Source organism: Belonocnema kinseyi, chromosome 8, assembly GCF_010883055.1.
Source record: "Belonocnema kinseyi isolate 2016_QV_RU_SX_M_011 chromosome 8, B_treatae_v1, whole genome shotgun sequence".
In the NCBI taxonomy this organism is placed as follows: Eukaryota; Metazoa; Arthropoda; class Insecta; order Hymenoptera; family Cynipidae; genus Belonocnema; species Belonocnema kinseyi.
Window position 1 is genome coordinate 82,046,100 of NC_046664.1, and position 14,254 is coordinate 82,060,353.

At 27.5% G+C, this 14,254-nt stretch overlaps 1 protein-coding gene across 1 annotated transcript in view; it reads right to left on the reverse strand.

Annotated features, from left to right (window-relative positions):
- LOC117178038 overlaps window positions 1–13,773 on the reverse strand; it is an 87,617-nt gene extending 73,844 nt beyond the window's left edge. Inside the window, exons 1-2 of the mRNA XM_033369241.1 lie at window positions 13,573–13,773; window positions 13,304–13,418 (exon numbers count right to left, since the gene is read on the reverse strand). Of these exons, the coding sequence (XP_033225132.1) occupies window positions 13,304–13,409 (106 nt within the window). The 5' untranslated portion in view covers window positions 13,410–13,418; window positions 13,573–13,773. The remainder of the gene's footprint in view (window positions 1–13,303; window positions 13,419–13,572) is intronic.
- Between the last annotated feature and the right edge of the window lie 481 nt (window positions 13,774–14,254).

Here is a 14,254-nt window from a genome sequence, read left to right on the forward strand (position 1 = left end):
GGGAGGATATCCGACATATTCAGCCGGGAGAAGCGAAATTGCCGGCACACTATTTTTTCACACATTTATCTGATACGAAAAAAAACAAGAAACTTTCTTATAGTTTATTTTCATAGTTCCTTTGTGAACCAAAAAAGTTTGAAAAAAAATAATTTTTGACAAAATGGCGGCCGTTGCAAAAAAATGTATTTTTACCCAAAAATTTGCATGAAATTATTTAATCAATAATAGTTTAAACATTATTTTTTTCAGTTTAGAGTGTTTCATAAAAAAGATACTAATTTCAACTACATGGATATGCAAGGAGAACTCAATCGGTCAAATACGTTTTGAGTTATCTTGGGCAATGTTGAAAAAAGTGAAACCGAGAAAAACGCATTTTTAAAGATTTACTTACATTTTGAAAATTGTTTAAAAAAAAAAAAAATTTTTTGGTTTCTTACGGGTTTTTTTCTATCGGCCATTTGAGCAACACACATCGGCTGCAAAGATTTCGGAGCAGATTAGGCGTGGCCTCGGCCCCATCACTCTCCGGCCGGCCGGCAGGCGCGCGGGCCTTTTAGGTTTTCGCGCAAGAAAATACGTGAGCAGTATGCTGGAAACGGCTTACGCACGAACCGTCGGTGCACACACACGCAGAACGCCAACCAATCGCGTGCGATTTGTCGCGCTGCTGCGGTACTCGCTGCCTACGTATGGTTCACCTATCGGACCGTCACTCAAGAAGCAGAAGTTGGCAACGTTTCCAGCATTGGTATGTTTACGCAGAAAGTGTAGTGTTTATCATTGTCAAAAAAGTTGGTATTGAAAGTGTGCATTTTGCGGATAACATAATTTTAAAAAAATATATAATTAAATTATATAATTCATCAAATTGTCAACGTCGCGAACTTCTGCTTCTCGAGCGGCGGTCCGATAGGTGAACGATACGTTACCAGCTCGCACCGCAGCAGCGCGACAGATCGCACGCGATTGGCTGGCGCTCTGAGTGTGTGCACAAACGGTTCGTACGGGAGCCGTTTCCAGAATACTGCACACTTATTTTCTTGTGCGAACACCTTCTAGCGGATAAAGAAGGCACCTGTGAATCTGAAACTTTTACAGTATGTGTACAGGATGCCAAGCTTCCATTTAAGTAACAACAAAAAAGTCGATTTTTTTAAGCCGTTATATGGGTCGCTCCCCTTAATTATAGTCCCTTAGTAGCTGCCGAAATGTAAGAAATCTTTCTAAAAAATAATTATGAGCTAAACGATGCTTCTGTTTGTTTTTATTTGTATGTGTCAGTAAAACGAAATGAATCACTTCTAGTTTGAAGAATTGTTAGATAAGTCTCTATTCTTTTGTGGAATACCTTTTATAATTTGTCTTTAATGCAACATTGAAAAGTTGCATAAGGATCCATCATTGCATGATTGGATTGTCGCCAAGAACTAAGTATACAACTCGATTTTTTAATACAAAGTGTTGCACAAATTCCGGTTTTGCAACAATGGGTGTAACTGCTATAATTTTAAGAACCGTAATTCATCTTGTCAAGATTGAAATAAAACTAAGCCCACAGTCACGATAATTCTTAGTGGTTGATATAAGTGAACGGTTGGTCCATGTAGCTTGGTCTCGTTCATAAATTATGTCAATACTATAAAAGAGGTTGGGTGGACTGAAAAAATTAAACTGATTAGATTCATTGCTAATGGCTTTTAAAAGTTTCTTCTCGTATTACGAATAAATTTTTTTTTAATTTCGAGAAATCTCTGACCACTGGATAAGTCGATTCAAAAGTTGGAAATTTTTGTTTTTTCATTTCTTGTAGGTAAAGTTAGTGAAAGTCAATAAATTACGACAAATTTCATGTTTTGTTAATTTGTACCTGAAGTTGCCAAAAAAATGTTGATCGTTTTGTTGTTAATGCTCTTTTTGGGAAGTTAAGGAAACACATATTTAAAAGTTTTTATTTTATTTTACATTATTTTAATTTTATGCTTTGTTTAAAAATTCTCTTATTTGTTTAAAGATTTTAAAATTTAGATTTTTTTAGTACGAAATTAATTTTTTTATCGGGTATTGATTGCTTTTAGTTAAACATTCAAATATTAGAGTTGTCATTAATAATTCATCATTTATTGGTTGAATATTAAACTTTAGTTTGTTGAAAATTGAACCACTATCTTAGGAGTTCATTTTATTAGTTGAAAATTCTAGAATTCAGTTCAAAATTTATAAATTAAGTTGTAAATTCGTTTCTTTTGTAAACAATTAATCTTCTCAATTCAAATTTCTACTGCTTAGTTTAAAATGGAACTACTCTGTTCAAAATTCAATTTATAAGAAAAAGATTCATCTCCTTAATTGAAAATCGTTTTCATTTGGCTGAAAATCAATTTTTTCAACTAAAAAATGATCAATTCCATTTTTGATGGAAATTTATTCTTTTTAGCTTAATATTTGGCTGAAATTTATTTTCTTTTGTCATAAATTCATATTCGGTTTTTGTTTCAATATTCAACTGTTTTAGGCTTTTTCGGTTGATAATTTTATTATTTTTCTTAAAAATTTAACTATTTGGTAGAAAATGAACTTTTAGTGAAATTTTTTTTTGTTATTGAAGATTCTAGGTTAAACATCTATTTTTCGGGTTAAAACTTTAAATATTTCATTAAAAATTCGTTTTTTCTATATGGTTGCAAATTAATTTTTTTAACTGAAAATTTAAATATTCCATTTTTATTTTTAAAAAGTTATTGTATTGATTAAAAATTCAACCATTTGATTGAAAAATTATTTATCTTCTTCATAATTCTTATTTTTAATAGAAAATGAATCTTCTAGATTGAAAATTAATCTTTTTTGATAGAAAATTCATCCTTTTGGATTGGAAATTCTTTCTTTTTTAAGTTTGAAAACTCAACTATTTAGTTAAAAATTCGACTATTTAGTAGAAAAATTGTCACTCTTGCTTAAAAATTTAACTATTCTTTTGTAAATGCAACTTTTTGATAAGAAATAATAAACAGCCAATTAAACTCGTATCTCCGTAGCTTAGCGGACAAGAGCATCAGATCGGCAATCTGAAAGATCTGGGTTCGAATGCCAACGGAGATTGAGAGCAATTTTTTCACAATTTCGAAATAAATAATATTTAAAAAATATTTATTTTAGACCAATATTTTACAGATGTAGACCATCCGGTATTTAAAATTTTTAGATGATGCATACACTAAAAATCCCAGGGGTGTTCCTTTTACTCTTAAGAATTTGGAATTAAGCCCAAGGGTTTTACGGGAATTCGGAAGGGATCGCCGTGAGGAATGTTTAATAGGGAGCCTAAAATATTTCAAATTTCTGACTAGATAGTTTAATAAAAAAAATTATTTTTTTTTAGGAAGGATTTAAATTTATAACACCAAAGATTAATTTTCACTTAAAAATGTAATAGTGAATAGATCAGCCAAACTTTTTAACAGAAAAATTTATTTTTAACGAATAGTTGATTTTCTAAGAAATATGTCCAATTTTGAACCAAAAAATACAAACTTTAAATCAAATCATTAAATTTTCCATCAAATAATTAAATTTTTAACCATAAAAGATTAATTCTTAGATAAATCTAAGAAATTTTGAAATAGAAAATTTGAAACTAATAAAATGTAACAATTTTTTTTAAAAGTGATTATTTTTATTTTGAAGATTGTCTTTTTGCGTTCAAAGTTCTAATGTTTTTGTAGAAAATTAACTATTTAAAATGTGATTATTTGCTGGAAAATTAAAAAATGTTGTTAAAGGTTCATTATTTTTGGGTTAAAGGTTGTCTTTTTTGGGTTAAAAGTTGCATTTTTGGCCAAAGGAACGCGATTTTTAATCAAAGAGATAAATTTTCAAACAAAGAAGGCGAATTCTAAACAAAAGTGTCGAGTTTTTAACCATTAAAATTAATTCTCAACTGAAATAATAAACCTTCAACAATGACAAAAATGAATTTTTAAAAGCAGCTCAACTTTCAACCAAACTGTTAAAATTTATTATTATAAAATGATCAATTCTGAACAAAAAAATTAATTTTCTGCCAACAAGTAAGAATTGTTATTTAACGAGATAAATTTTCAATAAAAAATGGAATATTTATATTTGCAGTTGAAAACATTAAGTTTCAAAAGGAGAAAAATTAATTTTTAAACGAAATAGTTAAATTTTGAACGAAATAGATCAATTTTCAACAAAGATGATAATATATTAACCAAGAAGATAAATTTGCATTAAAATAAACAAATGATCAACAAAAAAGAAAAAATAAGTCTCTAAGAAATTAATTAAACTTTGAATCAAGAATTTGAATGTTCAAATGAAAATAAATAATTCTTAAACCGAAAAATACTACTGAAAAAGACGAATTGCATATATGAAAAAGTTTAAGAATATTTCAAATACCTATGTTTCAGAAAAATATATTCACAAAAAAGAAAGGGATTGTTTAAAAAATTATGATCTCTAATGTTTATTTATTATTTGTTTAATACTAAGGTGACTCGCTTTAAGTTAAAAAAAGACAAAAAGTGGAAAATTGAAGAAAAACCATGTTTGAATAATTATCTGTGTTAACTAGAATTTAATATTCTTTCTCCCTAAATGGAAAGATAAAATTTTCAAGAACAAAAAACGGAACTATCTTGGATTACTATAAGAGAAGATAGTTATAAACAATAATAATTTTTCATTAAACAATAATTTTCGTTAAATTTCATTCATTATTACTTTCATCTAAGTGAAAAGTAAACCCAAAGTTAAGAATTTCAGAAAGATCCGCAATTTTCTAAAATGATTCAAATGGAATATTATGAAAACTAAATAAATTGTTTAAAAAATTATTTTTTAGTCTTGAATTAATTATTATCTCACCTTAATTGAAGAGTGAACTAAAAGTTAAAAGTTAAAAAAACACACTATATAGGATTTCTATAAGAGAAGCTAGTTATAAACAATAATAATTTGTTTAAACAATTATTTTTGTGAAATGTCATTAATTAGTTCCCCACTCGTGAAAAAGAGACTAAAAGTAGAAAATTTCAGAAAAAACCGCAATTTGGTAATATTATTTAAAGTGAATATTATTAAAAATAATAATAAATTGTGTGAAGAATTATGTTTGTTAATTTGAATTAATTATCATGTCACTTTAATTGAAAAGTGGACAAAAATAGAAAATTTTAGAAAAAAACTGCAACTATCGAGAATTATTTCAAGAGAATATTGTTATAAATAATAAATAGTTTAAACAATTAATTGTGTTATATATCATTCAGTTTTGATTCGGTTCATCTGAAAATTTGATAATCAGTTGAAAATTTCGGAAAAACCCGCAACTCTTGAACTCTATTCTAAAAGAAAATTGCTAAAAATAAAACAAATTGTTTAAACAATTTATGTAATGATCTCATTATCAGTAAAAAGTATTATTTCATGTAATAGAAACAATTTATAATTTTCAAAAATCATGATTAGCGCTACAAGTTCGCAAAACACAATTTTTCACTTTTGGTTTTTTTTCTCACAAAACAGACTTATGGGGATAACGTTTAAAAATTAATTATTTATTTATAGTATAAAGCTAATCATGAAGATAAATGTTGAGTTTCAACTCGTTTCACCTAATATTGACGATTCTAGATCAAATTTACAAAAACTTTTTTTATGGGAAATACGTTTTAAACTTCATGGGGCTTGTGAAACCTCTATATAAATACATTTTTTAATGCATTTATTTTGACGCGGATTAAACAAATTTTTGGCACTTTTGGACATCCTAATGTGCACGCATCGCATTCGTGTGGGTGGACAATGGATTAAGACAAAAGTCGTGAATGAATCCTCAGAGTGACGATTAGACGTACTTGGAACATTGTACAATCGATCGGTCTCTGAAGTGTCCTTATGTGAAGATGAGATTCTAGAGATTCGAGGAAAGGTGAGGACGAACAAAGAGAGAAAAGGAGGGAGATTTTTACCCAGATTACATTCACACCATGTTTCAAATTTTTTCTTTTTTTTTTGTAACTATGCTTTCAGAATATCGATACTCCACAATCACAGCGGGACATCTCGAAAAAATAGTAAATCCAGAAGAAGGATCGAGATTCCTACCTTACCGACGTGGAGAAAATGCCGCAGCAGAAATGGTTCGTGTCCCTGCTAAGTTTCTAGAATATTCTGGTTGACGTCATAAAATGATATTGACTAATTGTGAGAAAAGAATTTTGCGTAAACAAGAACCCATATATTAATTTATAACTGTATGTATGCATAATTTGCGCATTAAATAAATCAAGAAAAAAATTCGAATTCAATGGGTTGTCCATAAGAAAGCTATAAATTATCATTGTATTTCTCATGACTAAACTAATGGAGATAATGAATAACCTCGAAGTTGTTTACGCAAAATTCGTTACTCACAATTTCGCAACATTATTTTATATCATCCAAAACATTCTAGGATAGACGATAGGCAGCGTTGGTTCTAGATCAAGATTTCTACCTTACCGACGTCTAGTAAATGCTATAGATGAAGTGGATCGTGTCCGTGCTAAGTTTCTAGAATATTCTGGATGACGTCATAAAATTAAATTGCGGGATTTTGGAAACAAATTTTGCGCAAACACGTACCCCTATGTCAAGTTATATTTGTGTATATGTATACTTTTCACATTAAATAAATAGAGAAAGAATTTTTTCCTTCAAATGGATTATCTATAAGGAAGCCATAAATTATCTTTCTTTTTCTCATGACTCGACTAATTGAGATAGAAAATAACCTTGAAGTTGTTTACGCAAAACGCTTTACTGACAATTGCCTAACATGATTTTATGCCATCCAGAATATTCTAAAAACTTAGTAGGGACACAAACCACTACTTCTGTAGAATGTTCACGATGTCGGTAGGGTAGAAATCCTTCTCTTGAGACAGCCCTGCATATCTACTCATAAAGCTTGAAAATTGTTTTTAAATTAAATATGTCTTCTTTCATATAATTTTATAAATACCAAAAATAAATCACAATATTGAAGCTTTCAACAAAAAAATGACATTTTTTAACACATAGTTTTATTTTAGACTTTACTAAGATAAATTTTCACAACAAAAATGTATTATCAACCAAAGCGCTGAATTTAAAAAAAATAGCTGAAATTTCAATCAAAGGAACATTTTTCAAATAAATAGTCGAGTTTTCTAAAAAACTAATTTTTTAAAAATACAGTTGAACTTCCAATTCAAAAGAACGAATTTCTCATTTAAAAAGTAGAATATTTAAGAAAAAAGTTTAATTCAAAATAAAATAATTTGATTTTTAACAAAACCAAAAAGACGAAGTCCTTACAAAAAAGTTGAATTTTCAAATAAAAAAGATTTTTCAGTTAGGAGAGAATTTCTTATTTAAACAAATTGTTGAATTTTGAAACCCAAAAGGCAAATTATGAAGAAACCGTTGAGTTTTCAATCCTAAGGAATGACTTTTTAACCAAAAAATTAATTTTGAACGAAAAAAATATTTTTTAACCACAAAATTGAATTTTTCTACGAAAATCATAAAATTTTCTACCAAAAAATTTAATTTTTATGCTAAAAAGACGAATTTATTTAGTACTGTTTATTACAAAATAATTCAACCAAAAATTAAAAACATTAATTTTCATCTAAAAATGGAACTGTTAAATTTGCAGCTATATAAATTTAATTTTCAACCAAATAAAAACGAATTTTCAACCACGCAGTGAATTTTTCAATCAAAAAGATTCATTTTCTGAAAAAACAATTAAAAACAAATTTAACCCAATTGCTGAATTTTTAATCTAAAAATAAATTTTAAAGAATGAAATTAATAGTTGATATTTCAACTAACAAAAACTTTTAATTTAATAAAAGTTGAATTAAAAAAAATAAGGATATTTAGGAAAATACTTAAATCCTCAACTAAAATAATTGGCTAACAAATAGTTGCATTTTTAACAAAAAATGACTTTTTTTACAAAAAAACTAATTTTGAATAATATACATACATTTTTTTAAAGCCTGAATATTATATTTTTATACCTAATTGTTGAATATTCGAGCCGAAAATACAGATTTTATACAATAAAATAGAATTTTTAGTGCAAAATTTGAACTTTCAGTAAAAAGTTAATTTTCAACAGAAACAGATAACCTACAAGTTATTCCTTTTTTTGGTATTTTTATAAGAATAATTTAATTTCTGCTTTCCAGAACAACATGAAAATTCTTGCTTATAAAAACATAAAAGTTTCACTTTTTACTTCATAGAGAAGTTTTTTTTATATCTCCCAGCTCTCCTGCTTCGTGACCCTTTTTCTGTTTCATGCTTGTAAGTACCAATTTTCGTATAAAAGTTATTCTCGAGAAAAGAAATAAATTCTATGACAGAGAAAATAATAAGACTCTCATTAAAATTTCAAAATAAAAAAATTGAAGTTATAAACAATGTGCCAAGTTTTGCGGGCAAAAATCTGCAGTGGCTAAGTTTTTCAAATCAAGTCTTTTTCACCCGCATTCAGAATTTCAATATCGCAATCCGCAGCCGCAATCCGCAGCCGAGCCTGTTCCAATTTGTGGTCAGGGTCACTTTGAGATTGTCAACTGACACACCTATTTCCTAGGAGCTAGATAACAATTTTTAATCGATTTTTTTGGGCTTAAATCAGCAATGTGTTATCTCAGAAATGTTCTTCTGGTCTTATCTTTAAATGGTGATTTCGATTGCACAGTATGTTTTTTCGCTCTACTTCAATTGGAGTTAAAATTTTATCTTAGGACTTGAGCGTCGTAATCATTCTTTTACTTTCTCCTAGCATTGATATTTCTTGAAATAATTATTGCTTATTGAAAAAGAATGATCTTTTTTTCAGCAAAAAATCGTATCTCGTATGGCGATATCATCACATTGAATTTTGATTTTTCTCGGAATAATACTATTTGTTGTATCAAAAATTAATTATTCTTATTTAGCGTCTCCATACATAAGGGAAAAATTATTGTTTTGTATAAATTTAAAATTCAATTTTTAATTTCTACCGAAAGCCGATTTTTAACACCTGCGAAATTGGTATCTCGGAATTCTTGGACAATTTACTCTGAAGCCGAGCCTGTTTCAATTTGTGGCCAGTGTCAATGAAATATATAAAATTTCAAACCAAAGAAATGAATTTTCAACCAAAAAGATTAATTTTTAAATAAGAATATTAATTTTTTACCACAGAAGACAAGTTTTCCAGAAAATTAATTAGTTTTCAAGTATATAGTTAAATTTGAACCAAAAAAGATAAGTTTTCAGTTAAACAATTATTTTCGAACCAAAAAAAAAACGAATTTTTGACAAAACAGTTAAATTTTAAAAGAAACAATCAAATTTTCTACTAAAATTATTAATTGCCTGCAAAAAAATGAGTTTTCAGATAAACAGATGTTCAACCATAGAAATTAATTTTCGACTATAATAATAAATTTTTAACCAAAAATATGAATCTTCAAGTGAGAATTTTAATTTTCTGTAAAAAAATTATTTTTAAACAAAAGAAAAAACGAACTGTCAATAAAATAGTTACATTTTCAATCAAAGAAATGAATCTTTAACAAAAAATAGAAGACTAACATTTTTAAAAATGTTTTAAATTTGTAAAAATTTGTTAAAATTAAAGAAATGCTAATTTTTCTATAAAAATCGGGTTTTCGGATATTATTATATTAATGATTAATATTTGATTAGGGTCAAAAGCAAAAACAGTTGCATCACAATAAATTACCCGACTGAAAGACTGTTATTTAAAAAAAGAAATTAAATTCAAAAAAAATATATTGAAATTTAAAAAATGATAATTCGTCTTTGAAGGCCTGGCTTCTGGATTTTATCCCTACCTCAAGACTGCTATTTAAAAAAATTAATTTAAAAAACTTTGTTTTTATAAGAATTCTAATTATCCATTAAAAATTTAAAGCTTGGTTCTCGAATTTTATTTAACAAATTACTAACAAATTTGATTTGTAGCAAAAAAAAAGTATGCTCTCAATATCCTAACCGGGAGACTGATATTCATAATAATTTATCAAATTTATAAAAATTTATTTAATTTTTAATAAATTAACAAATGTTTAAAAAATTATTAAATTAAATTTAGTTAATACTATTTTCTCTCTAATGGCTTCATTTTTAGATTTGGGCACAGATTACTTCTATTTAATGTCACAAACCAGCGTTTTGAAAAAAATCGAATTTCTGTAAGTTTAACCAATTTTTTAAAATTTAATAAATAATTTAAGATGGCAGTCTTCTGGCAGATTTTAAATTCTGGTAGAAATTAAATTGTTTGCTTGTGCTCGAAATCAAATACAGATAAATTTTGAAAAAAGTCTGCGAACCCTGTCCTCAGGGTTAAATTATAATTTTTTTCTCACAAACATTTTTTTAATTCAATATAATGGTATTATTTTTTTTGCCATTGTGCCACATAAATTAAAATTAATTTGAAAAAATATCCGAAAACCAATCCTTTATAAGGAAAATTGGAATAAAAAATGTATTTTTTAGTAATTAAAAAAAATTAATTTATAATTTCGTTTATAAACGTTGCGAACTTCTGTGACGTCACCAGTCAGATAATTTAAAAGTTGACGCGAAATTTTTCCGATTCATTTAAAATAGATCAAAAACTAATTAATTTTTAAATCGTATTAGATAATTGAACCTAGACGTCCAAAATATTAATTTCCAAATCACAGATAACGATCGAAATAATTGGAAAGTCGGTCATAATCGAAATGGCACTAATGCAATCGTTCACTGCGACATTTACGATATGAAAAAGCCGGTTGCGCGATTGACCGCAAACGATTTTATTTTTTCACAAAAGCTAGTTATTTTATTGAACACATGAATTAAATAAATGATGCAAAAATATTCACACGCTCAGGAAAAAATCTTAAACTTCAATTTGCGCAATTTAATTAATTATCAACCAAGAAAAAATGAATTTTTAACAAGACTTACATTTTTAACCGAACAAATAATTTTTTAATTAATGCACTTTCTACAAAAAGACGAATTTTGAACAAAATACAAGTAAATTTTTAATTAGAAATGGATTTGTTAAATATTCAGTTAAAAGAATTATTATTCAATCAAGAATATTTTGTTAACAAAATAGTTTTCTGAATTTCCAACTGAAATCATAAATCATGAAAAAAAATTTCAAAATGAATTTTTTAGCAGAGTGGGGTTTTCAACTAAAAAGATTATGTGTAACTTTTATTCAGGTACAATTTGTATTAATTTCAATCAGTCACTGAATTCTTATAAATTATTTATGCTTTTCTAATTCATGAATCAAATTTATTAATATATCAGTGAATTTAAGTAACTGAAAAAGAACCACTATAAACAATAATGTAATGAATAAATTTTCAATGTAGAAAAATTACCTTCCAACGACGAAAAACAAATTTTTAATGCAATAGTTAATTTTTTAATTGACTAATTTTCGACGATTTGCAAAGAAAAATGTAATAGTCAAATTTTCAGTAGGGAAAAATTAATTTTCAAAAAAAAAAAATAATTTTTGCCCAAAAGGAATGAATTTTTAACAAAATAGTTAAATTTACAAACCAAAAAGATGAATTTTTAACCAAGAAGATTAATTTTTACCAAAAAAGACGAATTTTCTAGAAAATACATGCATTTTTAACTAAATAGTTGAATGTTGAGTATAAAATATAAATTTTCATTAAAAAAAATAGTTTTGGAACCAAAAAAAAGGAATTTTTGGCAAAGTAGTGAAATTTTCAACAAAAGAAATTAATTCCTAAATTAAATTTCAAAATTTCAAAATAAAAACCGAATTTTCAATCATGAAGAATTTTTTAACCAAAAAGTTCAATTCTAACTTAAAAATATAAAATTTCAGCTGAAGAAATTAATTTTCACTGAAGAGACGAATTTTAGAAAAAATAGCCAATTTTTCAAAGAAAGAACTAAATTTTCAACTAAATTGATTGATTAAAAAAAAGAATTTTCAATCAAGTATTTAAATTTTCAAGCAGAGAAATGAATTTTCAACCAAAAACGCGAATTTAAAAAAAAATTGTTGAATTTTCTTTAAAAAAAAAAAGAATGATCAACTCCAAATAAAAATTTTTCACAAAATACTTTAATTTTCCACGAAATAGTTCAGTTTTGATTAAAAATAACAATATTCAGTTTCAAAAATTCATTTAGGATAAAAAAAATATTGTTGGAGATAGAGTGCAATTTTTTACTAAAATAATGAGTCTTTAGCGCAAAAGATCAAAATTTTACCAAATATTCAGTTGAATTTTCATACAAAGAAATGAATTTTTATCCAAGAGGATTATTGCTTTACATTTTGCATTGCATTTAAAAAGAATAACTTTCAGCAAAATAAAAATAAAGAATTTCATCAAAACAAATTAATTTTCTACTCAAAAAGAGGATTTTTTGTCGAAGAAATGTAATTTTCTACCTAAGACGAATTTTGAACAAAACACAAGACTTTTCCACCAAATAATTAAATTTTGACTAAAATTTTAAAACAATAGTAAAATATTCAACTAAAATATAAATTTGAAACCAAAAAGACAATAAAATTTTCAGAAAAAATTAACTTTTATACAAAAAACACGAATTAAAAAAAAATAGTTAATTTTTCATTCAAAGAAATGAACTTTCAACCAAGTAGTAGAATTTCTGACAAATCGTGAAATTTTCCACAAAAGGAATGAATTTTCCACTAAAATGATGATTTTTTAAACTGAACAGTTGAATTTTCTACCAAAATAGTGAATTTTTAATGAAGAAAGATACACTTTAACCAAAAATGGAAGGTATTAATTTTCAACGAAATAAAAAAACACTTTTTTAACCAAAGAAGATGACTTAAAAAAAATTTATAGAATTTTCTAGACAAAACTAGTTTAAATGAACACTGAAGTTCATTTTCCACTGTGCTATTTTTGGTTCCACTTATGGATTCACGTTTATTGAATTAACACAATTTATATGCATGTTCGTTCCGTAAGTTTATAAAATGATAAAATCTTAATAAGAGTTTGAGCAGCGGATTGAAGGGGGTTCAGAAAAAATCGCACGATATCTTACGCATTGGTTCCAAGATGTCTTCATAATTAAAAAAAAAATTCTGAAAGACAATAAAATTTTTGTTTTCTCACACTTTTTACAGAAAACATGTATTTGCTCAAAATCACTATCACAAAGTTGATTCTCGTACCTGGTAAGGGAGCAGTGAGGAGAGCTTGAGACGTCCTCAAGAGCACCGAGAGGACCACGAAGAAGGACCAATTGAAGATCATTTTCCAGTCTGTTTCCTTCTGCATTATAACGCACTAAGTAAAACTAGAAAATTATTTTAAAAAGTCAAAGAACAACCTCAGGAACAAGCCAATCACTTTTTGAAAATAATGAACTCTAAATTTTTTACTTAAAGGCTCATCGCGCTTCAAGAAGTAAAAAATTATTTCAAAGAAGTCAAAGAATCACCTTTTGAACGAACTAAACACTTATCGAAATTGATGAAATCTCAATTTCTTACTCGGGGGCTTATCACGCTTTGAAAACCGAACCAATACCAAGTCTCCGGCGGAACAGAGCGAACTGTAGATAGCGGCAGGTGTCCGGACGGTTTTATCGGGAATGAGAAAGCCGCGCTACCGGCTGACTCGGCCTCTTCGCCGACTCGTCGACTTACGACTAGTTCACGACTAGTTAGCTGGCAGTGAACTACTCGTGTCGTGTCTCATGTTTCTGACTTGGGCAGCGTAATTCGCCAGATAAGCCGAGAGCAATCCCCCCACCCACCCACCCCCTCAAAAGCACGTGGGTCACTCCGTTTCATGCAGAATAGGACGATCCAATATATTTTTCTTTCCCTAAATAATTATTTGTAGAGAAGAAACTTTAGTTCATGTTTACATCATTCATTAATAGTTAGAAATTTCAATTCCAAGTTTCTGAAGTCCACGAGCGAAAGAGAATCACTTTTCAAACATGGTAGTTTTATCAACGATATCGGGAAATATTTTCAGACCTTAAACTCTTTCCTCTGAACCGCGCTATTCTCCCTTTTTAAATAGGCCGAGGCTATTTGTACAGAAATTTATGTACCAATAGCTGTATTTTTTCGGTACAAACAAAAGAAGCTGGAAAAGGGGCTATTTCAGTA